The sequence below is a fragment of the Gobio gobio genome, assembly GCF_949357685.1.
Source record: "Gobio gobio genome assembly, chromosome: 11".
NCBI classification, from domain to species: Eukaryota; Metazoa; Chordata; class Actinopteri; order Cypriniformes; family Gobionidae; genus Gobio; species Gobio gobio.
Window position 1 is genome coordinate 51813365 of NC_137104.1, and position 27384 is coordinate 51840748.

General features: G+C 36.8%; 2 protein-coding genes across 4 annotated transcripts in view; one reads left to right on the top strand and one right to left on the bottom strand.

Moving 5' to 3' along the window:
• Positions 1 to 14709, top strand: part of ankrd28a (ankyrin repeat domain 28a) — a 53141-nt gene extending 38432 nt beyond the window's left edge. For all 3 annotated transcript variants that reach the window (XM_079828408.1, XM_079828409.1, XM_079828407.1), the window contains 8 exons: positions 2423 to 2633; positions 6989 to 7076; positions 7164 to 7247; positions 7320 to 7465; positions 9029 to 9111; positions 9421 to 9503; positions 9604 to 9695; positions 13702 to 14709. In XM_079828408.1, the coding sequence (XP_079684534.1) occupies positions 2423 to 2633; positions 6989 to 7076; positions 7164 to 7247; positions 7320 to 7465; positions 9029 to 9111; positions 9421 to 9503; positions 9604 to 9695; positions 13702 to 13991 (1077 nt within the window). In that variant the 3' untranslated portion in view covers positions 13992 to 14709. The remainder of the gene's footprint in view (positions 1 to 2422; positions 2634 to 6988; positions 7077 to 7163; positions 7248 to 7319; positions 7466 to 9028; positions 9112 to 9420; positions 9504 to 9603; positions 9696 to 13701) is intronic.
• Positions 14710 to 16331: 1622 nt separating this feature from the next.
• On the bottom strand, positions 16332 to 26046 carry btd (biotinidase). Its single transcript, XM_079828416.1, has 3 exons — positions 25512 to 26046; positions 18171 to 18320; positions 16332 to 17644 (listed from the first exon to the last, which is right to left on the bottom strand). Exons 1-3 carry the CDS (start codon positions 25722 to 25724, stop codon positions 16433 to 16435), a joined length of 1575 nt encoding a protein of 524 aa, XP_079684542.1. The 5' UTR covers positions 25725 to 26046; the 3' UTR covers positions 16332 to 16432.
• Positions 26047 to 27384: the final 1338 nt, after the last annotated feature.

Genomic DNA, 27384 nt, shown 5'->3' on the forward strand with positions numbered 1-27384 from the left:
TGAGAGGCGCTTTATGTGTGCGCACAAATCGGGAATGAGTAAAATGATGCACAATACGTGCAATGCCACGGTGAAATTCAAGGAGCAAATGAAGCGAGTGAGTGAGAGGAGGCGGGTTTGTGTGTAGTTCGCTGTCGGAGAGATGGTGTCGTGTATCTATTCTGAGGAAAAATTTTAATATTTCAGATTTTATTCAGATATTTCAGATATCTCAAAATCTATATATTTGGACACTTCATTGCATTTAGTTTGTTTCAGATGCTTTTTCAAAAGACTACAATTGCAAAATGTATATATTATATATAAAACTGGTCAACCTGCAAAAGTGGCTAGTAGGAGTGACTGTGTTGCACACAACTGCTGAAATACACCCGGATGTTGTGTGTTGCCGGGTGTGAATGTCAAGCCCTATAAAAATCTATGTGTGAACTGAAAGTTTATGAAGCATTACTTATCAGTTTTGTGTGGTTATGACAGAAGTGTTAAGATTATGTTAGTGAATCTCTCACTCTAGTCTCCTGCTAACACATTTTCATCTTGTCTGTATACTTTCCGAACAGAATGTTGTATATAGATATCTTACCAGAAAATGAGTAAAAGTATATATATCTTACCAGAAAATGAGTAAAATAGATATCTTACCAGAAAATGAGTAAAAGTATAGATATCTTGCCAGAAAATGAGTAAAAGTATAGATATCTTACCAGAAAATGAGTAAAAGTATAGATATCTTGCCAGAAAATGAGTAAAAGTATAGATATCTTGCCAGAAAATTAGTAAAAGTATAGATATCTTACCAGAAAATGAGTAAATGTATAGATATCCTGCCAAAAATGAGTAAAAGTATATATATCTTACCAGAAAATGAGTAAAAGTATATATATCTTACCAGAAAATGAGTAAAAGTATAGATATCTTACCAGAAAATGAATAAAAGTATAGATATCCTGCCAGAAAATGAGTAAAAGTATAGATATCTTACCAGAAAATTAGTAAAAGTATAGATATCTTACCAGAAAATGAGTAAAAGTATAGATATCTTACCAAAAAATGAATAAAAGTATAGATATCTTACCAGAAAATTTGTAAAAGTATAGATATCTTACCAGAAATTGAGTAAAAGTATAGATATCGTACCAGAAAATGAGTAAAAGTATTTATATCTTTCCAGAAAATGAGTAAAAGTATAGATATCTTACCAGAAAATAAGTGATAAATCATTTTGGTCACACTTGCATGTGTTTTTATCACACTGTTTTAACCGCTTGATGTACTAATGTTAGCATCCTGTCAGCCTCGACGGCATTAATACAGCCTCTAGTCAACAGATGAATTACTGTATAGTGACAGGAAAACATGTACTGTAGTGTATAACATACCGTTTTAAATCTGTTTTTGAAGTGTCTCGCTCCACTCATTATGAATTACAACCTCGCCCAGTTGAACAATACAAGAATGACATGAAACCGCACTTTTAATTCTTTCAAATAAACAATATACTAAATTGCATAAGTAATTTTATTGCATAAGTTATTCTTGAACTGACCAAAATATATTAAGGAAGAAGGTTGCATTTAAAACTGAATTTATTATTAAAGTTAATGTTAAATCCACTATTGTTTTATGTAGAATTGTTCTATAGTCTATATAGCATTTAATGCAATTTCATCAGAAGTAACTAACTAAATGACAGTAATTATTAGATTCATGGGCGTCGGAAGCAAAAAAAAATGTGGGTGGGTCCTCAGAAATGTTTTACTGGAGTAGATGCCAACTACATTAAGTACAAATATACCACTTTACTTGGTAAACGTATAGGTGGGAAAGACAAATTTACGTAAATCACCATACCATTGAAAGCGACAGTAGTGTAGGGGTAAGACGCACGTCATCTAGTTTTGACACAAACCAACCCGCGGTTCGAGTCCCGCATTCGCCGAAATCTATCTTCTCCGTTTTCCCATCACATATCAAATCGGAAAGGCATTTATTTTCAATACAAATTAAGAAAATATTAGAAAAGTGGAAATAAAGCGTCTATTATGTGTTTAATAATAAGTGTGTATCGATTAGGGGTAGGTAAACAGACATGTGCTAAATGTTAGAGACGATAAAAGTGAGTGGGTCCAATATCATTGATCGTAAAAAGTGAAAAAAATCACATACAATGGTTCCGACGCCCATGATTAGATTACTCAGTACAACACTGCGGGTGAGTTGAATTATTTTCTGTGGTAATCCATATTATGCCATAAATGATGGTCACAGATTTGTTCTGAACCTGGAACAGTATGTTTTTTACTTATTTAACCAAGAGTGTGGGATGAGTTTAGGTGCTAATTTATATTATGCCACAAAACATGATTGTTTTAAGTTGTTCAAACTCGTGTGATTATCGCTCTCTCTTGACTGTGTGTCACAGGCAGTGATGGGTCACGAGGCGTGTGTGGAGGCGCTGCTGCAGGACGGGTCCAGTTTCCTGGCTCAGGACAGTAGGGGGCGCTCTCCTCTGCACCTGGCGGCTGCTTGCGGTCACGTTGGGGTTCTGAGGACTCTTCTGAAGATCCAAAAAGCCGTCCTCTTCCTCAAGGACAACTGTGGTTTCACTCCGCTGCACTGGGCGTGTTATAACGGTAAACTTTCAGCCATCCAAGCGAACTGATGAATACTTTTATTCAGCAAGGATGCATTCAATTGATCAAAAGTGACAGTGAAGACGTTTATAATGTTATAAAAGATTCTGCCTGGCCAAAAAAAAGTCAAATAAAAGAGGAAATAACGTCACAACATTTATTGCCATCAAGAGGTGCATCAGTTTTTGGTCAAGATTGCCAATGCAAGAGTCCAGCACTCTCTAAAGTCTCCTCCAGCACATCCCAAAGACTTTCAATGAATGTAAGCTCTGGACTCAAGACATGAGAGATGATTCTTCATGCTCCTCACAACCGTTCTTTCACAGTTTGAGCTGATGAATCTTGACATTGTCATCCTGAAATATGGCCCTGGTGTGTCTTCCTACATGGTTGTTTAAGAAATGAGAAGCTACACACTCCATCAATGAGGGTTAGAAGAACTGTTGGCAAACATATAACATGCAGAAACATCATAATCACTGCAATAATGATCCAATCAGAGACTCTTTAAGCATTTGCTTATTTAAAGGGGTCAATAACTCCATTATTTTATTGTTTCATAATGTTCCCTGTGGTGCACTTATAATGTTGGTATGATTTTTACATTGAAAATTGTCATAATTTAGAAATAAAAGGCATTTTCCTACCCCGGTTTAAGCCTCTGATTTGAACGCTCTGTTAAAAGGGGCGTGTCTGGGGTGAGACTTCAGTGTAAACGCCCACTGCTGTGATTGGCTGCTGTGAGACTCAAGTGTAAATGCCCACTGCTGTGATTGGCTACTGTGAGACTCCAGTGTAAACGCCCACTGCTGTGATTGGCTGCTGTGAGACTTCAGTGTAAACGCCCAATACTGTGATTGGCTGCTGTGAGACTCCAGTGTAAACGCCCACTGCTGTGATTGGCTACTGTGAGACTCCAGTGTAAACGCCCACTGCTGTGATTGGCTGCTGTGAGACTCCAGTGTAAATGCCCACTGCTGTGATTGGCTACTGTGAGACTCCAGTGTAAACGCCCACTGCTGTGATTGGCTGCTGTGAGACTCCAGTGTAAATGCCCACTGCTGTGATTGGCTACTGTGAGACTCCAGTGTAAATGCCCACTGCTGTGATTGGCTACTGTGAGACTCCAGTGTAAACGCCCACTGCTGTGATTGGCTGCTGTGAGACTTCAGTGTAAATGCCCACTGCTGTGATTGGCTGCTGTGAGACTTCAGTGTAAACGCCCACTGCTGTGATTGGCTACTGTGAGACTTCAGTGTAAACGCCCACTGCTGTGATTGGCTGCTGTGAGACTTCAGTGTAAACGCCCACTGCTGTGATTGGCTGCTGAGAGACTTCAGTGTAAACGCTAGGGATGTGTCGCGATTTTCGAATATTCGATTAGTTATTTAATTATAGAATATCGAATAGTATGTGCGATTATCGTCCAAAAAAAATCCCCATGTTGTCGGTGCTGATGTGGTGCTGACGCGTTCATGTAACCAGAGGCGCTGCCAATAACGCTCCTAAAAGCTGCCAGTCAGCTCTCAGGGTGTTTTATACTGGACACGTTTGCTGCGGTCCGAGTCTGATTGTTCCCTCCGCCTCCGCAGTGTTGGTCTGGTTTCACACTCAACTTGAACCCTGGTGCGTTTGCGTTCATCTTACGTCATCACAAACGTGCACGGGCGTGATAGAAAACAGAACGCGGGTCAATATATTAGGCTTTTTTCATTAATTTGGTGCTATTATGTGCAGCTGAGTAAACGACACTTGGGTTTACCGTATGTGTGTCGCTTGAAGGCGGCTTTGCTGCTTGCAAACAGACTCTTTTGAGGAGACGGTGAATTGCCATTAATTTGCTGCCCTGATTGCACTATGCGCGAATACACTGCAGGCTCGCTCTCGCGATCGTATCTCAGCTAAATCATCAACACTATCATCTCTTACGTGTATGTTATTGAACTAATGACATTGTAATCGGCTAAAACGCATGCGCTGGTTACTTTCTTCCACAACAAGTGCGCACCCGAGTGTTGTTTGCACATTCACGTGAATCACGGCTCAGCTCCGAGAGCAACCGAACTCCGGTTGTGTGTTCTCGGGTTCGGTACCTCAGTGCACACCAAGCTCTGTAGGTAAGCTTTCACATTAGCAATTTTTCATGCTAACCGTGCCCCATTCCGAACTAAAATGCCAGAGTAAAAACGCCCTGAGACAACAGAAGAATAACACATCGTCTCACGCGCACGCTGTAGACTTGTGGCATTTATCAGGTAACTTGGGGCGATGTCACATTACAGTCATATGTTTCAGCATGTTACAATAATATGGCTTGAGTTGATATAGCCTATTCCCTAATGAATTAAACAGTTTGTTATCATACAGATTGAGAGTGTGAATGGTCTCTCTCCCTTTCTCTCTCTGTTTATGTGTGTAGCCTATACATGCGTGCATGCGGGGGAGGAGTTGCGATTTTCGAATAAAAATCGAATAATTCCCAGCGATCTTCGAATATCATTTTTGCTTGAAATGCCCATCCCTAGTAAACGCCCAAAACTGTGATTGGCTGCTGTGAGACTTCAGTGTAAACGCCCACTGCTGTGATTGGCAGCTGTGAGACTTCTGTGTAAACGCCCACTGCTGTGATTGGCTAACGTCTTTGTATATGAAATAGCTATATAGTATTACATGTTTAACTCTCTCGAAAACTTTTAGCCTGTTTTTAGCACACATAAATGCTGTGATCTCGTCATTGCAACTCGATTTCTGCACACTAACGAATGCTTTCATCATAACTAACAGTGCAAACACAATGTAAATAAGAGAAGATAAGAGATTATTATGGGAGTTTTGGCGAGAGTCCAAAGCTCAGTCACCGATAAACTTGTGCTTTCTTTATTCTCATCCTACTAAGAGAAACAATGTGAAGTTGTGCGTTTAGTCACCGGTTTGATTTACTGACACAGACACAGAACTGAACTGAATCATTACATATCAGAAATTCACTGGTCACAGATCAGGCGTTAGAATTAACACGGTTACTCACATGATGTGGCATTACTGTCGAGTCCATATCGTAAAAGTCTGTTTGCAAAGCCTGCGCCGAAATTGCGACAAATTTTTCATAGGATATAAATAAATAATGCTCAACTGAGACATTCACATTGTTGTAAATAAATAAGCGGATTCCTAGCATTAGGATGCTTTGGAAGGTAATGTTATTTTTAGTTTGCTTTCCCTCCTCGTCATCTCACTAACACACCGGTGGGCGGGGCTAAAGTTGCAGTGATGAAGTAGGCGTTGATCTTCTGCAGCACGACCTTTCACATATCTATCATAGATTAGTCGTTCTCTGGGTTTGGTAACAATAAAAGCTGTTTTTGGACTAACAAGCAAGTTTTCAATTCTGTAACTTCTGATATTCTTATAGTGTGATGACCTCTTATGTTTCAAAAACTCAAGAAAATGTTTATTTCTCAGTTCATGACCCCTTTAACCTCTTAACTGTCACCGTTTTTTCGTATCATATATTTAAGTAATTATCATAAATTAGGTCTCATTCGAAAGCTTACGAACTCAAAATTCATCCTGTGAAAACCGTTTTGAAATTGGACGTTGCGTTACCATGGAAATTGTACTTTAAATTCTTCTAGCGGGCTCCTCCCCTTAGTGGGCGGTGTCATGTTTCACATTACAACATTTATTTTAACTACTTTTTAATCAAAAACTTTTCTAACCTTGACAAATCGCATATCGTCGGAAAGGTCTGAGTCTCAAGGTTCCATATTTGGTGACCGTTTTGTGATGGAAGTGACATTTGGACAGAAATTTACAGGAAAATGCATCAAAAAAAGCAACCAATTGAATTTCAATGACACCCGGTGGCTATTTTTGGTATAGCGCCTAAACAAAATCTCATGGGAACTTCAATTTTTGTGATATCAACTTCAAATTTGGAACACAACATATGGCTTTGATTTTATAGTAATTATAGATAAAAAATGTTTTTGTAAAATATATATTTTATATAAAATAAAAAATATTTAGTACAATATTTTTTATTTACAGTAAATTTAGACTTCCATATCTTTTTCATACTTTCATATTTTGAATTGCTTTCACTTCAGCAATAATCTGCAGAGTGTCTGCTTTAAAACAAGACCAAACTTAGGTCTATAGTCCGAATTAGCATTCTGGAATTACAGCCCTTTAAGTTTGGATAGTGCAATTTTATGTGTATTCTCAAAAAGGGTGTGACAGTTCAGGGGCTAAATCCAAGCAGTGACTTTTTTTTGGCCGGGCAGTGTATCTCAAATAAATGCTGTTCTTTTGAACTTTTCATTCATCAAATCCTGTTGATCTGTCGATCTCAGGTCATGACGCGTGTGTGGAGTTGCTCTTGGAGCAGGACGTGTTTCACAAGATGGAGGGAAACTCCTTCAGTCCGCTGCACTGCGCTGTGTAAGAAACACCTGATGATATGATGAGCTTCCTCCTGGATGAAGACGTGAAAGCATCACATCTCTCTCCTCTCTCTCTCTGTTTCAGAATTAACGATAACGAATCTGCGGCTGAGATGCTGATTGAAACTTTAGGGCCAGCGATCGTAAACGCCACAGACTCTCAGTCCAGGTAAGGACAGTGTTTCTACAGGAACAGTACTGCATTATATTCTGTAGTTCATGTGTTTTGTGTGTCCCGTAGGACGCCGCTGCACGCCGCCGCTTACACTGATCACGTGGAGTGTTTGCAGCTTCTGCTGGGACACAACGCTCAGGTCAACTCCATTGACATGCTGGGAAAAACACCACTCATGATGGCGGCCGAGAACGGTCAGACGAACGCCGTAGGTGAGACACACACTGCGCTCTGAGAAGAGAAGTACATGAGCTGAACTCAAAGACTTTTTCTATGTACACAAAAGGCCTAGTTCTCCTAAATATTGTTCACGAATCAGTATCTAAATCTAAATCAGTGTTAGTGAGCACTTCTCCTTTGCAGAGATGATCCATCCTCCTCATGATTTGACAGCATGATTATGTGCCTTAGGCTGGCCACAATAAAAGACCTTTATATTAGAATTAGCTTTTATTTTAATATTTTAGTTTGTTTTAATAACCGTTTTGTACGGAAGCTTTCATATAGTTTTGGCATTTTTGTTAGTTTTTTAAATTGTGCTTTTATTTGTATTTCAGTTGTAGTTTTAGTCATTTTAGTACTTAAAGGTGCACTATGTAACTTTTCCGTCCGCTAGAGGTCGCCTGTTCAAAACAAAGGCGTAGTTTGATGACGGCAAGTTTGAGCGCAGAATTGATCTTGGGGCATGTGGTCTTCACCTCACAGCCGGTGGGAAAGAATCGGGATAGGACTCGAGCAGAAATCATGTTGATGGATGCAGTGTTCATTTTGACAGCAAATTTTGATTTAGTTTTAGTCATAGTCTTTTGACTAAAATGCCATTTAGTTTGAGTCATATTTTAGTCACCTGAATTGTTTTTAGTTTTAGTCGACTAAATATCATAAGATTTTAGTCGACTAAATCTACTGTAGATTTAGTCTCCTAAAATCTAATGAGTTTAGTTAAATTGTAATACATTAAGCATTTGAGCTCCATTTAATTTTGACATCATTTTGTTTTTGACATTAAAAATTCACAAATTCACTTTTTTGTTTGTTTTTCTATATCTATATAGTTTTTATAACTTTGTATTTCTGTTTTAGTTAGTAGGCCATATCAGGTAAAGCTAAAGCTTCAAATAAGTTTTTTTATTTTTATCTTATTTATTTTTTCAGTTAACATTTATCGTCTCGTCTTTATTTGTTGACGAAAATGACAGTACATTTTCGTCATAGTTTTAGTCATCCAACACTAGTTTTTATTTAGTTATCGTCTCGTTTTCGTCAGTGAAAAAAGGTTGTTGATGAAAATTATGACGAAAATTACTCGTCAACGAAATGAACACTGGATGGATGTGATAATTAACTAGGGATGGCGAAAACTAAACATTTTCTTGACCGACCACCGAGCCTCATTAGCCGGTTGAAACCGGTTAACCGATTAGTTTAAAATATGCCACACGTCCCGGTTCATTGGTTAAAATAGTAATTTCACACGATGAAAAACATTTGGTATACTAAAAATACTCAACTGAGCAAAATATATAACACTGGCCTAGTGGCTTTGTAATATTTTACTGCAAAAATGTTACATAGTGCACCTTTTAAACGTAAAAGTTTTTCATTGAATTATTTCATTTTATTTTATATTGAGTTGCTGGATCAAGAGGGCGGTAGAGTTTCCTTCAAATGTCTGTATCATTAAACCAGCCGCTCTAAACGTGTCAGCATATGCTCTGAAAGCAGCTGGATATGTTGACAGTGATATGATTGTGACGAGTGTTTGTTTTCTCCAGAGGTGCTGGTGAGCAGCGCAAAAGCAGATTTCACATTACAGGACGCACACAGAAACACAGCCCTGCATCTGGCCTGCAGTAAGGTACAAACACAATGATGAATACATGATGAGTCCAGCATCTAATGTACATCAGTACAGATGAAAAACATAAACACAGGCCAAACCAGCATGTGAAGAGTTACTGAGGTGGAAAATCACTTCCTCCGGCTGCTCAATGCATAAAAAACCCTCATCTTAAACCCATAGTACAAAACTCAAAACAGAGTCAAATATGAGTTAAAGACATTAACACATATACAGTGCATTTATGTAAGCCTGATGTACTTTTATAAAGATCTCATTGATTTACACTGCAAATCTAGCTTCACTTGTATTGTTTCTGTTTTGTAGGGGCATGAAACCAGTGCCTTGTTAATTCTTGAGAAGGTCGCGGACAGAAACCTCATCAACTGCACGAACGCAGCGCTGCAGACGTAAGTTCAGTCTCCTCACGCATGCAAACATTTGTTCTCCTCATCATCATGATCTCAAGGTTTAAAGAGAGCTGCTGCTCCTCTCTCTCGTGTGTCTCAGGCCGCTACACGTCGCTGCTCGTTACGGCCTGACGGTGGTCGTGCAGGAGCTGCTGGGTAAAGGAGCCAGTGTCCTCGCCGTAGATGAAAACGGTGAGAGTTTACAGCGTTTAAAACCACAGCACATTCATCATCAAAGCAGGGTTAGTATAGATAAATAAAAAGGGAAAACCATAAAAAATTACTTGAACTTTATGTAATAAATGTTAAGTTAAATAAAAAAAAATGTAAAACTCGCCAAGGCAACATTCTCAGTTTTGTTTAGTTTAACTTGTACTAAAATAAACCTTAACTGAAATGAAATAAAATAAAACAAACAAAAAAATAAACATTAACTGAAATTAAATAAAATAAATTAAACATTAACCGAAATAAAATAAATTAAACGTTAACTGAAATAAAATAAAACCAAAAAAAACATTACTTGAAATAAAATTCAAAAAATCTTAAACTGAAATAAAATAAAACATTAACTGAAAATAAATAAAATAAACAAAAAATAAACATTAACTAAAAACAAAAATAATATAAACAAAAAATAAACATCAACTAAAAATAAAATTAACAAAAATTAAACATTAACTAAAAATAAAATAAAATAAACAAAAAATAAATATTAACTGAAAATAAAATAAACAAAAATTAAACATTAACTAAAAATTAAATAAAAAAAAATAAAAAAATAAACATTAACTGAAAATAAAACAAATAAATAAATATTAACTGAAATAAACAAAAATAAACATTAACTGAAAATAAAATAAACGTTAACTGAAATAAAATAAACAAAAAAATAAACATTGACTGAAAATAAAATAAACATTAACTGAAATAAAATAAACAAAAATTAAACATTAACCTAAAATAAAATAAACAAAATATAAACATTAACTAAAAATAAAATAAAATTAACAAAAATTAAACATTAACTAAAATTAAAATAAAATAAACAAAAAATAAATATTAACTGAAAATAAAATAAACAAAAATTAAACATTAACTAAAAATTAAATTAAAAAATAAACATTAACTGAAATAAAATAAATATTAACTGAAATAAAATAAACAAAAAATAAACATTGACTGAAAATAAAATAAACGTTCACTGAAATAAAACAAAACAAACAAAAAATAAACATTAACTGAAAATAAAATAAACGTTAACTGAAATAAAATAAACAAAAAATAAACATTGACTGAAAATAAAATAAACATTAACTGAAATAAAATCAAATCAAATAAAACAAACAAAAATTAAACATTAACCTAAAATAAAATAAACAAAAAATAAACATTGACTGAAAATCAAATAAAAAATATATAAAAAAATAAAACTGACAAACTCGCCAAGGCAACATTGTCATTTTTGTTTTGTTTAATTTGTACTAAAATAAACATTTACTTAAATTAAATAAAATAAATTAAACATTAACCGAAATAAAATAAATTAAACGTTAACTGAAATAAAATAAAATAACCAAAAAACGTTAACTGAAATAAAATAAAACATTAACTGAAAATAAATAAAATAAACAAAAAAAAACATTAACTAAAAACAAAATAAACATTAACTAAAAATAAAATAAAATTAACAAAAATTAAACATGAACTAAAATTACATTAAAATAAACAAAAAATAAAATATTAACTGAAAATAAAATAAATAAAAATTAAACATTAACTAAAAATTTAATTAAAAAATAAACGTTAACTGAAATAAAATAAAATAAACAAAAAATAAACATTGACTGAAAATAAAATAAATAAATAAATATTAACTGAAATAAACAAAAATAAACATTAACTGAAAATAAAATAAACGTTAACTGAAATAAAATAAAATAAAATAAACAAAAATTAAACATTAACCTAAAATAAAATAAACAAAAAAAAAAACATTAACTGAAAATAAAATAAACGTTAACTGAAATAAAATAAACAAAAAAATAAACATTGACTGAAAATAAAATAAACATTAACTGAAATAAAATAAACAAAAATTAAACGTTAACCTAAAATAAAATAAACAAAAAAAAACATTAACTAAAAATAAAATAAAATAAACAAAAAATAAACATTGACTGAAAATAAAATAAATAAATAAATATTAACTGAAATAAACAAAAATAAACATTAACTGAAAATAAAATAAACGTTAACTGAAATAAAATAAAATAAAATAAACAAAAATTAAACATTAACCTAAAATAAAATAAACAAAAAAAAAACATTAACTGAAAATAAAATAAACGTTAACTGAAATAAAATAAACAAAAAAATAAACATTGACTGAAAATAAAATAAACATTAACTGAAATAAAATAAACAAAAATTAAACGTTAACCTAAAATAAAATAAACAAAAAAAAACATTAACTAAAAATAAAATAAAATAAACAAAAAATAAATATTAACTGAAAATAAAATAAACGAAAATTAAACATTAACTAAAAATTAAATTAAAAAATAAACATTAACTGAAATAAAATAAAATAAATATTAACTGAAATAAAATAAACAAAAAATAAACATTGACTGAAAATAAAATAAACGTTAACTGAAATGAAACAAAACAAACAAAAAATAAACATTAACTGAAATAAAATAAACAAAAAATAAACATTGACTGGAAATAAAATAAACATTAACTGAAATCAAATCAAATCAAACAAACAAAAATTAAACATTAACCTAAAATAAAATAAACAAAAAATAAACATTGACTGAAAATCAAATCAAACAAACAAAAATTAAACATTAACCTAAAATAAAATAAACAAAAAATAAACATTGACTGAAAATCAAATTAAAAAAAACTCGCCAAGGCAACATTGTCATTTTTGTTTTGTTTAACTTGTACTAAAATAAACATTTACTGAAATTAAATAAAATAAATTAAACATTAACCGAAATAAAATAAATTAAACGTTAACTAAAATAAAACCAAAAAACGTTAACTGAAATAAAATAAAACATTAACTGAAAAGAAATAAAATAAACAAAAAAGAAAACATTAACTAAAAACAAAATAAACATTAACTAAAAATAAAATAAAATTAACAAAAATTAAACATTAACTAAAATTACATTAAAATAAACAAAAAATAAAATATTAACTGAAAATAAAATAAATAAAAATTAAACATTAACTAAAAATTTAATTAAAAAATAAACGTTAACTGAAATAAAATAAACAAAAAATAAACATTGACTGAAAATAAAATAAACATTAACTGAAATAAAATAAAACAAACAAAAAATAAACATTAACTGAAAATAAGATAAACATTAACTGAAATAAAATAAACAAAAAATAAACATTGACTGAAAATAAAATAAACATTAACTGAAATAAAATAAAATAAAACAAACAAAAATTAAACTTTAACCTAAAATAAAATAAACAAAAAATAAACTGACTGAAAATAAAATAAAAAAAACTATAAAAAAATGACAAACTCGCCAAGGCAACATTGTCATATATATATATATATATATATATATATATATATTATTAAACGTTTGGGCTCTGTATAAAAAAATTGGTGAAAAATAAGTAAATCTTTTATTGAGCAAGGATGCATTAAATTGATCAAAAGCGACAGTAAATTCAGGAAAACATTTTCAAATGTTTTCAAACAGACAACAGTTCTTTCTAATTGTAAAAGTATTTCACAATATTACTCTTTTCAGTTTTTTTTTTTTTTTTTTTTGCAGCCTTGATGAGACTTTTAAAACTTGTTTTTTTAAATCTTTCTGACCGAACAGAAGTGTGAGCTTATGGGTCAATTCCAGCTAAACAGAACTGCTGATAATATTATTTCTGTACAATACATTTCCATCATGCAAATTTCCATCAGCACAAGTTTGCATTCGGTTATGAGGGACAAATCACTGCCGAGTTTTGTTTTTCATACATGTTTCTTTTGAATCGACATCCAAAACTGTCAAATGTTTCCTTCTTATATTTATTGTCTCTTATTTGTTGTGTCTGTTTAACTGAATGCATGATGTTTTATTATAGCTGTATATAACTGCCAACTTTGCCATGCTCATATAAATATGCACTATACAAATGAACTGAATAAAATGTTTTCCAGGTTACACTCCAGCTTTGGCTTGCGCCCCGAACAAAGACGTGGCCGACTGTTTGGCGCTGATACTCGCCACCATGATGCCCATCTCTCCCAGCAATCCCAGCACCATCTCGGCCCTCACGTTTACCACCATTAACCATTACTCCAGCCCATCCAAGACCGTGACCTTTGACCCTTTACCCATGCTGCGCTCCGAGCACGTCTCCTTCCGCAAATTCAACAGCCTGGGTCGCGAGGACGGCCTCATCGTCCCCGACGATGAACTCAATGATTCAGACTCGGAAACGTACTGACAACACACCCTGTCCCGCCCCTCAGTGTCTTAAACTATCGCCTCATTGGCCAAATGGTGACTATATGCTAATTAGGGCCGTCCCTCGATGACCGGTGAGTCCGAAGTCTCAGGAGAAAGCGGAAAAACAGGAAAATAAGTGCCACAGAAGTGGCCAACACTGCAGTCTGACCAGTCCATTTCTGTTTCTTCTCTACAATGTCAACGTTTGAACACTCGATCGTCTCTAATCCTCATTATTTAAAGCCAAATTCGTTTTGTTCTCCTTAATCAGAAGAAATCGCCTCCTATTGACCGCTGTGGGACTGTTATTCCCAGCGTTCGTGTGAAACGTGCGAAGGCAATGGATTCTTGTAACTGCAGAAACAGGAAAAACGGAAGACGACAGGGACCAAGAGCTGCAGCTTTACTTTTAATCCCCGTGGTTTGTGCATGAAGAGTGAATTTAGGTTTGCATCATCATGGATTATTTATTATAAAAAATGAAGACGTTCAGGGTTCAAACTGAGTATTTATTCCTCCGCTGTTGTGAGGAATTACAGCATTCTTCATCTCTGTGTGTGTGTGTGTGTGTGAGAGAGAGATTGTGAATTTGAATGTGTGTGTGATTTATTTTATAAGAATTCAAATACAATGAAAAGGTCAGGTGTATGACTTGACCTTTTGGTACATTGTTAATAATTATTAATAAGTCCTAAATAATAAATCATTTTTGCCATAAGATTTCACAGAGTCCTTTTATTTATTAAACAAAAATAATATTATATGTGTTAGAAGAATATATAAGAACATAAATTAGTATGCCTACAAGAAAACAACATTTTATTAATCAAATCCTACAGTTTTTGAATCCATCCACTGATAGTTTCTTTTTTTATTTAATATTTGCGTGTAATATACTTATTGTCAGGAATCTTTTTGCCCACTTTAGCGTTCTGTATTATCTATTAAATGATGTTTTGTAAATTCTATAAATTGTAATATTTAAATATTTCATAAAAACTGTAAAGGGCCAACAAGATTAATTTTTGTAGGTATTTAGCAGTGTCTCTTTCACTGTTATTTGCTGGTATTTATCTTTTTTTAGTTAATTTTTTTATTCATGTGCTCATAATCTTTCATCAAAATAACTCCCCCTCCCTCTTGCAGCTCTTCTCTGATGACGAGGGCGGGGCAACCTGCCACTCGCATTATTACGCAGGAATGAGAGTATAGTTCCTAGACATATCGGTCTAGAAAATCATAACTTTTCATTTTCCTTCGGTCTTAGTACACGATGTAACTACAGAAGAGTCAAGTTTTAAATAGGAAAAATATCTGAACTCTTTGGTCATTTTTTTGAGTGAGATGCTAATGGTCTAATCAGATTCAATGATCTATGCTAAGCTATGCTAAACGTGCTACCGCCAGACCCGGAGATCGGCTGAATAGATTCGAACATAGTAAAACTCAACTGTTTAACTCTAGGGCAGGGGTGTCCAAAGTCCGGCCCGGGGATGAATTTCAAACGGCCCGCAGCGCGTCTATTAAAATGTATTATATGTGGCCCGCCACGGATCATTTACAAATCATGCAGTTTCATGATGTCACCGCAAGGTGGCAGTACTAGACTTTAGGCCAGGGAAACAGCGCCTAAAGCGGAACGAAACAGCGCTGCTTGTGCTCTGCGCAACTCGCGAGCTCTGACTCTGAACCAATGTGTTTACCTGCTGAGTGTCTCGATCACGCGACCACTAAACAGCCCGTGAGAAGTGTTCGAGTTCGGCGCTGAGGTCTCCGGTACTGAATCTCTCTGTGATTTGATTTAATTTAAATCCAGTTAAACAGCGCTGACTTAATAAACAACACTAACGTGCAAATCAGCTGAGCCGATTCAAAATACTTTTCAAACAACAATTCGCATTTCGAATTTATCATGGATTTACTGTGGTAACACCTGTAACCATGGTAATTTGTCAGAAATGTAGGTTAATATCTAATTTTATTTAATTTGTAATGTAGACATGTATTAAATGAGTAATAAAGGCCAAATTGCAGACTATTTTTTGTCATAAACTTGCAGTTTTGTGCATTTGTATTTATGTATATCTATATAAAGTAGTTCACTGACAAGCTGAGCCATATCGCATTAATTATCACGGACGTATCGCCTGCGATAATTAATGCGATATGGCTCAGCTTGTCAGTGAACTACGGCTCCGTGTAGTAAATGCCGCTCTATCTGAAAAGCAGGTGATGGCGATTTACTACTAATCAAGGAACCGGCTTTACTGACGAGATGCGCATAACAATGTCATGCGATATATCGCCCAGCCCTAGTTTGACAGGACAAAAAAAACATAAGCTTGGAATGAGGTTTTATTAAAATTATGACAGAATTTTCCATTTTTGGGTGAAGAAATGCATTTCAATAAGATGAAATGATCTATTTGTAGTGCACTTTTAATCATTGTCCTTCTCATAGTGTCTCCCATACAGCACAGCTGTTACGAGTCCAGTGCTCATTCCCGTCCTGCTCATGTAAAAGCGGTTTTCGCTCTCCCAACCAGAATGATCTGGAATATCCAAAGCCATCCCGCTACCCAGAATTCCAGGGAACACATGTCGAGTCGTAAAGCTCCCCGTCAGCCTGAAGTCCACCTGCGCATGAGCGTCCTCGGTTTCCTGTCCACAGCTGCTGTGATGTTCCCCTGTGCACTTCACCAGAGCGCAGACCTCCAGGTAATACGTCCCGTGCACCACATGGAGGCCGTTGAAGACGCCTAGAGCGTAAAACTCATGCGTGTCGGACCTCCGGAACAGCAGGTGGCAGCAGACGGAGCCGCTACAAATGCTAATGTTCCCTTCGCTTCCTCGCAAAGGGACCAACGTGAAATTATCATACATCATGATGGAGGTAAAGGTTGTAGATGCAGCTCCCTGTGCACATTCAGAGTCCTTTTGGCAGTATTTCACGCCATCGTCTGGGTCAAAGCTACTTGTAGGCCAAACGTGCGTCTTTTCTGCTTCTCCTGACCTTGCTTTCTCTTTAGGATACCCAGAAAATGGCACCAGATTAGGCCATGCTTTGTCACCAATAAACGATGGATCCAAAACTGGCACTCTACGCACCAGCAATTTCCCAGAATCCCCCTTGGTATCATGATGAATGAGCGAATCCCACGGCGTGAAGATGCCGCTGCCGGTTATGCCATACTGGGCGGCTCGGATATTGGCGGCCAGCAGCGTGACGCCCGTCGCGTGCGAGAACGAGCGCTGAAACTGTACGGCGGCCAGCAGGGGGAGCTGGTTCATCCACGCGGTGGGATACACGATCTGCCGGACGCCCATGTCCTTCACTAGAGTCACCGCCGGGTCACGGAACAGAATGTCGAAGCACGTAAACACCCCGAACAGGCCAGCGAACGGTGTGGTGAACGTGGCGTACTCGCACTTCGGTGGAGCATCAAACGCCGCCTCAAAGTATAAGTTCTGTTTGTGATATCGGGCCACGATGACGCCCTGGTCACTGAACACCACGTTTGTGTTGAACTGGTACCGGCCGTCCACAGGACAGCGAGGGTCGGCGGTTTGGTTACAGCTCTGACGGGACGGCATGTTGGCCACCACAAAGAGACGGTTCTTCTGAGCCATGCAGCTGAGGCTTTGGAGAACCTGAGGACGATTGTGAAAACTGGCACTCATGTCAAATGATTTCTAAAAGGACAACTCCGGTGAAAAATTAACCTGGGGTAATTAACACATGGTTACCGAGTAGATCGTTCTCCGGGATGGGTTTTCATGAAAATCGAATGTAAAGAGTTTTATCTCTAAAAACAGATTAGCTTATAACGCTAGTAAATGGGGCAAAGAATAAGTCAAATTAAATCGCTAGTTAATACCACTAACAAGGCTCAAAATAGCCTCACACTAACACGGTAGCATAATGAGGGTCCCTACATGCAAACCGAAGCATTGAGAACTTTGTAAGTGTACAAACAGTTTAATAAGAAGATACTTTATAAAGACAGTACATTACGCGTATACAGACAGGAGCCATCTTGGAAAACAGTCTTGACAAGTCGAACCACGAACGCTGTGCTAAGTGAGCTGGTCGATAGGAATTAAGCACAGCGTCCGTGGCTAGGTTAATTTTTCACCGGAGTTGTCCTTTAAAAAGGGTCGAATATAAGTTTTGTACCTCAGTGTCTGGAAATCTATGTGGATCAGCACATGGACTCCACGTGACCTCCTGAGGGTCAGGAACGCTCTCCAGATAACCAGCGATGGACGCCCTGGTGAAGTTGAACCCGTGGATGGCATCTTCTGGAAACACTATGATCTGGGCACCCTGTTTAATACATGATATATGAACGTTAAAGGGTAACTAAACCCTAAACCAACTTTTTTTAGTTAATGATCTGTAATACTGGGGCTTTATTAATGCTGTTCATTGATTCGAGTAAATGTTTTGACATTTGAGTATAAAGTGTTTTAATTCTATAAAATATGGTGTAAAACCGCCAAAGTGCTGCCCTCTTAAGGTTGAACGGTGGCTACTGCAGTTGAATTTTCCTATTGGACGTTGTGGTACATCGTGACGTAGGATGGCACTTCCAACGGCTCACTATCCGCGCCCCTGGCACGAGCTCACCACGCCCTCAGAAATGTTTCCCCCAATCACATGATGAGAACAGCTTCACTCCAGTATGAACTGTCATGTTACATGAGGTAGAAACATTATGAATAAAACTGACTTGACACTTGCTTTAACATTGTAATGAAGAAAATACGGTTAAATAATGCAGTTGTCAGTACACGTCAGGCTTTTCTTGCGATATTATTGCCGCCCGTCATGTGTACAGATAAGTTTCATACATGAGACGCGCTTTCAAACCCTGACACGCAAGTGGTTGCCGCGGTAACGAGCAACAATACAGTAACGTGCTGGCGTATAGTCTAACTTATTTGAGAAAATCTGGCTTTTAGGTCTGAACTTATTGGTCTTGCGCTGCTTATTGATTCAGTTAATTTGAATGAAAATCGTATGTATATCAGATATCTGATCTATTTTTAGTAACAGCAGTGTAAGGATTTGACTGTTCATAGATTAGGTCAGTTCTCTTGCGCTGCTGCTTCACTAACATCGTCGGCATCGGGAGTTAACGCAGTTTGAGCAGCGGCTCGCATTGATAAGGCTCTGGGTCTGTGTCTACAGACAATTCACCCTCCTCCACTTCAGGTGAAGGTAGGAGAAATGACCGCTCTGTTGCAAAGCTGGCGTCACTCCAGTCATTCTCCATCTCTGCGACTCGCGAGTCTGACAGCTGTCAATCAATCCGTCCCTGCGGGTCTCAGGTGCACGCCCTCCGCTCAGCCCCGCCCTCGGTTCGTCCCCTCTGTCTCCGCTGGGCTCTGCCCACTTTTCCAGCATTTTTCAGAATTTGCCAGTGGGTGGAGTTAAAGGGTTAGTTCACCCAAAAATGAAAATTCTGTCATTAATTACTCACCCTCATGTCGTTCGACACCCGTAAGACCTCCGTTCATCTTCGGAACACAAATGAAGATATTTTAGTTGAAAGCTGATGGCTGAGAAAGGCTTCAGACAGGCCTCCATTGGCATTCAGTACATTCACACTTCCAAGACCCATAAAAGGCACTTAAAACGTTGTTACAAAGTCCATCTCACCACAGTGACTCTACAATAATTTTACGATGCGACGACAATAGTTTTTGTGCGCAAAAAAAAATCAAAATAACACCTTTATCCAACTTGTTCTTGTCTTCCGTGTGTGCCTCCACAACGCATGCGCAAGAATATGACGCAGATCCGGCGTTCTGACATATGACCCAGAAGCGATTTGTTTACAAGCAGAGGAAGACGCGCGTATCTAAGCTGTTGGATTCTACATTGATCGTGCTTTAGGTCTCGGCGTAGTGCTCAAAATCGGGCTAAAGTGTGCATTTCATGGATTCCCGAACGCCGGATCTGCGTCATATTCTCGCGCATGCGTCGTGGAGGCATACACGGAAGACGAGAACAAGTTGGATAAAGGTGTTATTTTGATTTTTTTCTGCGCACAAAAACTATTGTCGTCGCATCGTAAAATTATTGTAGAGTCACTGTGGTGAGATGGACTTTGTAACAACGTTTTAAGTGCCTTTTATGCGTCTTGGAAGTGTGAATGTACTGAATGCCAATGGAGGCCTGTGTGAAGCCTTTCTCAGCCATCAGCTTTCAACTAAAATATCTTCATTTGTGTTCCGAATATGAACGGAGGTCTTACGGGTGTCGAACGACATGAGGGTGAGTAATTAATGACAGGATTTTCATTTTTGGGTGAACTAACCCTTTAAGCTCTGAGCAGGGGTTTAGTTACCCTTTAAGAGTCCTGTAGGAATGTCTGTGTATCCACTACCGGATCCTAATTGATTCTTGGGTTAGGGTTAGTCCTGTTGTATCTTGTGTCATCTTTACTTCTATTGTACTGGGATAATAAAGGTCAGTTAAAGGACATCACAGGAGTAAATGATGATTTAGGAGGGTTTTGAGTTTCCTCAATATTTTGCTATATGAAGTACCAAACTTTCAGAAAATAACAATCCGAAATAACTAGGGTTGGGTACCGTTCACATTTTAACCGGTACCCAATGGTACCTTTTTTCTGTACTTTTGGGATGTTTACATAAATAACTGTAGAGAACCTGTAAGTAATTTCTAAAAGTGTTATTGACATTATGCCAGAGCTGCCCTGGTCGCTGTCTGCCATTGTCTGTGATGTTTGATTACTGTAATATTATATTTACTAGTTTAATTCATAAAAAACAACCATATTATTATTTTTTCTTTTTAATTTCATTTCTATGAAAAGATTTCCCACAAATGATGTGTTATGTATATTCTGGTAATCAAATGAAGACATAAGACATTAATTTAATTTATCTTTTAATTTAATTCAACTTTTTTTGTCAAACAAAGTGCTGCACAACTGAGCTTTATATGGTTAAAATTAAAACATGAAGAAACATTGTAATTTATAAAAATAAAAATATTATTATTAGGCCTACATTAGTGTTAGTATTATTACTACATTGAGACTAGGGCTGAAACGATTCATCGAGTTACTCGATTAACTCGATTACAAAAATTCCTCGAGGCAAAAATTCTGCCTCGAAGCCTCGTTAAATTCCTATGACGCGCACTATACGCGCAGGGATCTGATTCACATGGACCGCTGTTCAATGTTCATGAAGCACACCATAGCGCGTGATACATTTTGAATTTAGTTTTGATTCTAGATGCCCAGAATCACTATAGTAACTGCATGTTTTACACAGTTTATGTAAGTTGATTACCGATCTTATAGCTGCCACACACACACACACACACACACACAGGGCGCGCGCAAGCCCCAAAGCCAGATCGCTTTCACTTTCGTCCTCATAAAGTTTGTCAAGTAAATGCTTTTAAAGCCTTGCCAGTTTGAACATTGAAGCGATTGTGCACTATTCAAAAACAACAATATGGAAAACTTATCCGTTCAGTGCTCAGCTTTTTTCTGACACCGAGAGAGCCGTGTCGCGTCTTTGACAACGAGCGCGCGCCCTGAAGGCAGACCTCTTTTCGCGTGAAGATCGCGCGCGGAGAGCAGCGCAGAAACGCAGTGTCAACGCCGTCCTGTGACTAAAGTTAAGTCACTAAAGTAGCTTAGAAACTCAACTCAACCATATATATATGCATCATATGCATCACATATGCTTAAACTTTTATGTTACCACGCAACAATAATTTCAGCATTCACTGTATACACCGGGACGTGATGTTGTGACGCGATTTTTCGAACGGATGCTTCACCTAAAATGCACCGCTATGCAAGTGATGCAAGCCAAATGCAGCGTTCTATTGAAAATTAATGTATGTATGCCGTACCAAACTGCAATGAAGCCTCACGCACACGCGCACACACACACACACCCACACACACACACACACACACACACACACAGGTTGCTAGGTTACCATAGGCTCACCCCAGAAATGATATATTATTTGTTAGTAGCCTAATGGTAAATGCTGCAGGTGTAGAAATCTACATAAAAGATATTTACTTTGATGTCAGGGCTAGATTACAGCATGAAACCTGTTGTGCATATTAATAAATTAAATTGCTTTTCCTCTTCATTTTCGTTATGCATTATTTGTTTTGGTTGTTTAAAAACACAGATTTTTTTTATCCGATTAATCGATCGATTAAGTGCTAGATTAATCGATTACAAAAATAATCGATAGCTGCAGCCCTAATTGAGACGTATCTAAATTCTACTATACAACAGTAATTTATTCGTCAAGTTAGCCGAACTTTTATTTTGATGGGTTGCCGTGAATTTGAGTTTGTGTGTTTATGATATGACAGTAGTTTTTCTCAAATGAAACGGTAAAATGCTGATGAAGTGTCTCTCAGTGGCTCTGGAGATGAAGTTTGTGCGTTCATGTCCTCATATGAGAGGCAGAGATGGAAACATGCGACCGTCACACGCGATTCTGAGTGAGAGTGTGTGTGAGGTAAACCATGCGTCTACGCATTCATTCGCACAGACACGCATGATTCGTATTTAAATAGTCTTTTTGCGGGTTAATATTCACAGACACTAGTCTACAACCCCAAATCAGAAAAAGTTGGGACAGTATGGAAAACGCAAAAAAAAAAAAAAAAAGAAGTGATTTCTAAATTTACTTTGACTTGTATTTCATTGCAGACAATATGAACACAAAATATTTCATGTTTTGTCTGGTCAACTTCATGTCATTTGTAAATATGCATCCTTTCCTGTCATTCAGACCTGCAACACATTTCAAAAAAAGTTGGGACAGGAGCAATTTAGGGCTAGTAATGAGGTAAAATGGTTAAATAATGATGTGATTTGAAACAGGTGATGTCAACAGGTGATTGTAATTATGATTTGGTACAAAAGCAGCATCCAAGAAAGGTCTAATTCTTTAGGAGCAAACATGGGCCGAGGATCGCCAGTTTGCCAACAAATACGTGAGAAAATTATTGAAATGTTTAAAAACAATGTTCCTCAAAGAAAGATAGGAAGAGATTTGGATATTTCACATTCAACAGTGCATAACATAATTAAAAGATTCAAGGAATCTGGAGGAATTTCAGTGCGTAAAGGACAAGGGCGCAAGCCTAAGCTGAACAACCGTGATCTCCGATCCCTCAGGCGGGACTGCATCAAGAATCGTCATTCATCTATAAGCGATATCACCACATGGGCTCAGGACTACTTTGGCAAACCTTTGTCAAGTACCACAATACGTAGTTACATCCACAAATGCCAGTTAAAACTGTACTGTGCCAAAAGGAAGCCCTATGTTAACAGTGTCCAGAAGCGCCGTCGACTTCTCTGGGCTCGGAGGCATCTGGGATGGACCATCACACAGTGGAAACGTGTACTGTGGTCAGATGAATCAGTACTTGAGGTATTTTTTGGGAGGAATGGACGCCGTGTGCTCAGGACCAAAGAAGAAAAGGATCATCCAGACTGTTACCAGCAACAAGTCCAAAAGCCAGGGTCTGTCATGGTATGGGGTTGTGTCAGTGCCCTTGGCAAAGGTAACTTGCACTTCTGTGAAGGCACCATTAATGCTGAAAAGTACATAGAGATTTTGGAGCATATATGCTGCCTTCAAGAAGACATCTTTTCCAGGGACGTCCATGCATATTTCAACAAGACAATGCAAAACCACATTCTGCACACATTACAAAGTCCTGGCTGCGGAGGAAGAGGGTACGGGTACTTGACTGGCCTGCCTGCAGTCCCGACCTGTCTCCAATAGAGAATGTGTGGCGCATTTTGAAGCGCAAAATGCGACAACGAAAACCCCGTACTGTTGCCCACCTTAAGACTTGTTTGCAGGAAGAATGGGACAAAATTACACCTGAAACACTTCATCACTTGGTGTCTTCAGTCCCTAAACATCTTTTAAGTGTTGTGAAAAGGAATGGCAACATTACAAAGTGGTAAATGCTGTACTGTCCCAACTTTTTTTGAAATGTGTTGCAGGTCTGAATGACAGGAAAGGATGCATATTTACAAATGACATGAAGTTGACCAGACAAAACATGAAATATTTTGTGTTCATATTGTCTGCAATGAAATCAAAGTAAAAAAACTTATAGAAAATTTGTAGCAAAATATTTTTGAAATTCCAATTATTGGTAAAAGTGAATAGTAAATAAATAATCATACATTTCTCACTGTACACTGCTATGGTGGAACACATTTACTAAGAGCACCTTCAGTAATTTCAGGAGCACCCTCAGTGATTTGATTCTGGAACCGGGCCTGATTCTCTATTTGGTTATTGACCAAATGCTTATTTTCCACCATAATTTGCAACTAAATTCTTAAAAAATCAGACAATGTGATTTTCTGGATTTTTTTTTTCTCATTCTGTCTCTCATAGTTGAAATGTACCCATGATGAAAATTACAGGCCTCTCTCATCTTTTTAAGTGGGAGAACTTGCACAATTGGTGGCTGACTAAATACTTTTTTGCCCCACTGTATATACACACACCACAGCGGTCACAATATGACCTCATGTATGTTTTAAAAACATAATGCAACATATAAATAATAGGCCTGCTTTTTAATGGGCCACTTAAAGAGTACAAATAAATTACTTACTAAATGCTAAAAATTTATAAATGTAAATAAATAAAAAATTGCATTGCATTTGCAATCCTGAATCCACTTGGCGCACCATTGACGCCTAACTGCACTTTTCAAAAAAACTTTCTTTTCTTTTTCTGCCTGTTTGTGAGTTTTGTTACATCTATCTTTTTTATTTGTTTAATTCGTTTAAAAATAATAGTGTACATATTTAGTTAAAATCGATTCCCTATTTTCGTTTTCCAAACTTGTGTTGGTTGGTCCGATCGATTTTCGAACGTAAAGTGACAGCCCTAGTATTGCTACACACGTGTGGATATGCTCTACAGCTACAAATTCAGTTGTTTTGCACCAAAATATCTTCATAAATATGATGCAGAAGAATTGTTGCTTTTTGTTGTTTCCGCACAAAGGCACCTCACGAAACAGACTTTGGACAAACTTCTGAGCCAGTGTTAGTAAATGCATGCTCACGTTTAGTCTAGAACTACAATAACCCTCATGCTCACACACAATTTCACTCAACATGAGGACAATAGAGCTGTAAGTCAAAAAATGGGAAAAACAAAGTAACTTGCGTTACTTATTTGAAAAAGTAACTGATTACGTAACTCGCGTTACTTATAATGCCTCACAAACACTCTCATTCGACCTCTAACTTTGCTTCTGAAATGACATTACTCGTAACTGTTGTAGGGTTCAAATGCCATTTTATCTTAAAAAGGAGACAAGATTCCTTCATGTGCAAAGTGTTTGCTTTAATATTATGCATAGTTTGCATATTGTACAAATGAGTACAAATTCGTATTGTGTTTGTTTTGTGCATGATTTGATCAACGTTTCAAGCTCTCACAATGTACCTGCTGTGCTGCCAGCACTGTCTGCTCTTCAAACACATGCAGGTTCTGCTTCATGTGCTCCAGGGCGGATCTCCGGTCCAGCGGGACTCGGGGGTTCGAGTTCAGCCGCACGCGGTGCTCGTACACCGCCGCCACATAGGACGGATGACCCGCGGCGAGGATGAGGAGCAGTCCGCTCAAACAGAGCACAAACCCGGCGAACCAGAGCGCCATGAGGAGGGTGAACACGGACTCATGCGGGTCAGTCTGTCGTGACTCGTGAGCTCAAAAGTGAGTCCAAAAGGTCAGGTTAATAATCACAAAATCGGTCACGAATTCAAGAGGTCTTAGCGTGATCATTAGTAAACATGGTAAACATCCATATTATTTTCTTAAGTTAAAAACGTGTCGCCCGCTGCTAATTTATATATCTTCAGATCATTTACATTGTTTTTTTCCTGGCGCTAAATATATTTACATGCACTTGTATCTAAAACAACTATTTATAATAAACAATAACACATGTTGGTAATGGACTTCCGGGTGACATTACGTCACTCGTAAAGCACGATTCTATTGGTTGGCATTAGTTCCATCTGCCATGTAGGCCTACATATAAATACAAGTGGAAAAATACACTTTATGTAGCTGTAAATGTTGTTTAATGTTGCGTGTGGCAGCCTGATATTGTTATGTTGCAGTTTTTATCCAATTCCCTTTTTATTCAGATTCAAATTTTGTGTAAAATGTCTTACTTTTTGCAAATAGAGTCAACAAACACTACAACTGATATTACTTCTGGTTCATTCGTTGGAGATGGAAAACAAAGTTGAGCATATTGCATTGTGGGATGTAAACAGATCAGAACACTGATTATCTCTTCATCGTGACATGGGAAATATTAGGCAGCAAGTGAACATTTTGTCCTCAAAGTTGATGTGTTAGAAGCAGGAAAAATGGGCAAGCGTAAGGATTTGAGTGAGTTTGACAAGGGCCAGATTGTGACGGCTAGACGACTGGGTCAGAGCATCTCCAAAACTGCAGCTCTTGTGGGGTGTTCCCGGTCTGCAGTGGTCAGTCTCTATCAAAAGTGCTCAGAGGAAGGACCAGTGGAGAACCGGCCACAGGGTCATGGGCAAATATCAATGATAATATCGTGGTCAATAAAACTAAATAAATGTGATTATTATAACATGACAATGCATACAATAGTAACGAACGGCTCAAAAGTCGGACAATTTCTGTTGAGGCGTTGCCATAACGCGTTGCTATGGGTTGCGTGCGCTTTGATTGACAGCTGATTTTCCACTGTTCGGAAACGGCTCTCGAGCCAAATATGGTCCTTTCAGAGAGTGTGTGGCCTCACGGGAAAAAAGTAAACCAATATTTTTTTTTCATCCATAATCAGAGCTAATGTGTTTATTTAATTACAAAGCTATATATTAGCTATATATTTTAAAGTATTACACAATTCACCAATGCCCGTTTGTCATGTATAGGCTGTACACCAACCAATCGTGATCTGGCAAAGCAAGTTCAAATTCCATTGGGCGATGTGAAGCGGTAATTTTCTGTTCTTATTCATAAATCGGTTGAAAATTATATGGACAGACGAACTAACGTTTGTGGAACAATTTCCTGCGGTTTGGCTCATTTTATAAATTGCATCACTGACAAAATGGATTTTAACAGACAACAAACAAATCCCTGCACAGAACCACAGCAGCAAAAGTCGCATTAATGGTAAGTGTTAAATTCACTTGTATTTATGTAGCCTATATTGATACACCGTTTACTATTTCATTAAAAAATATCAAAGTTAACAAAACCCAAGTGCCACCGGCACCTACAGGCCTATTATGTGAAGTGTAGGCTGGCGAAATGGTTACATGAA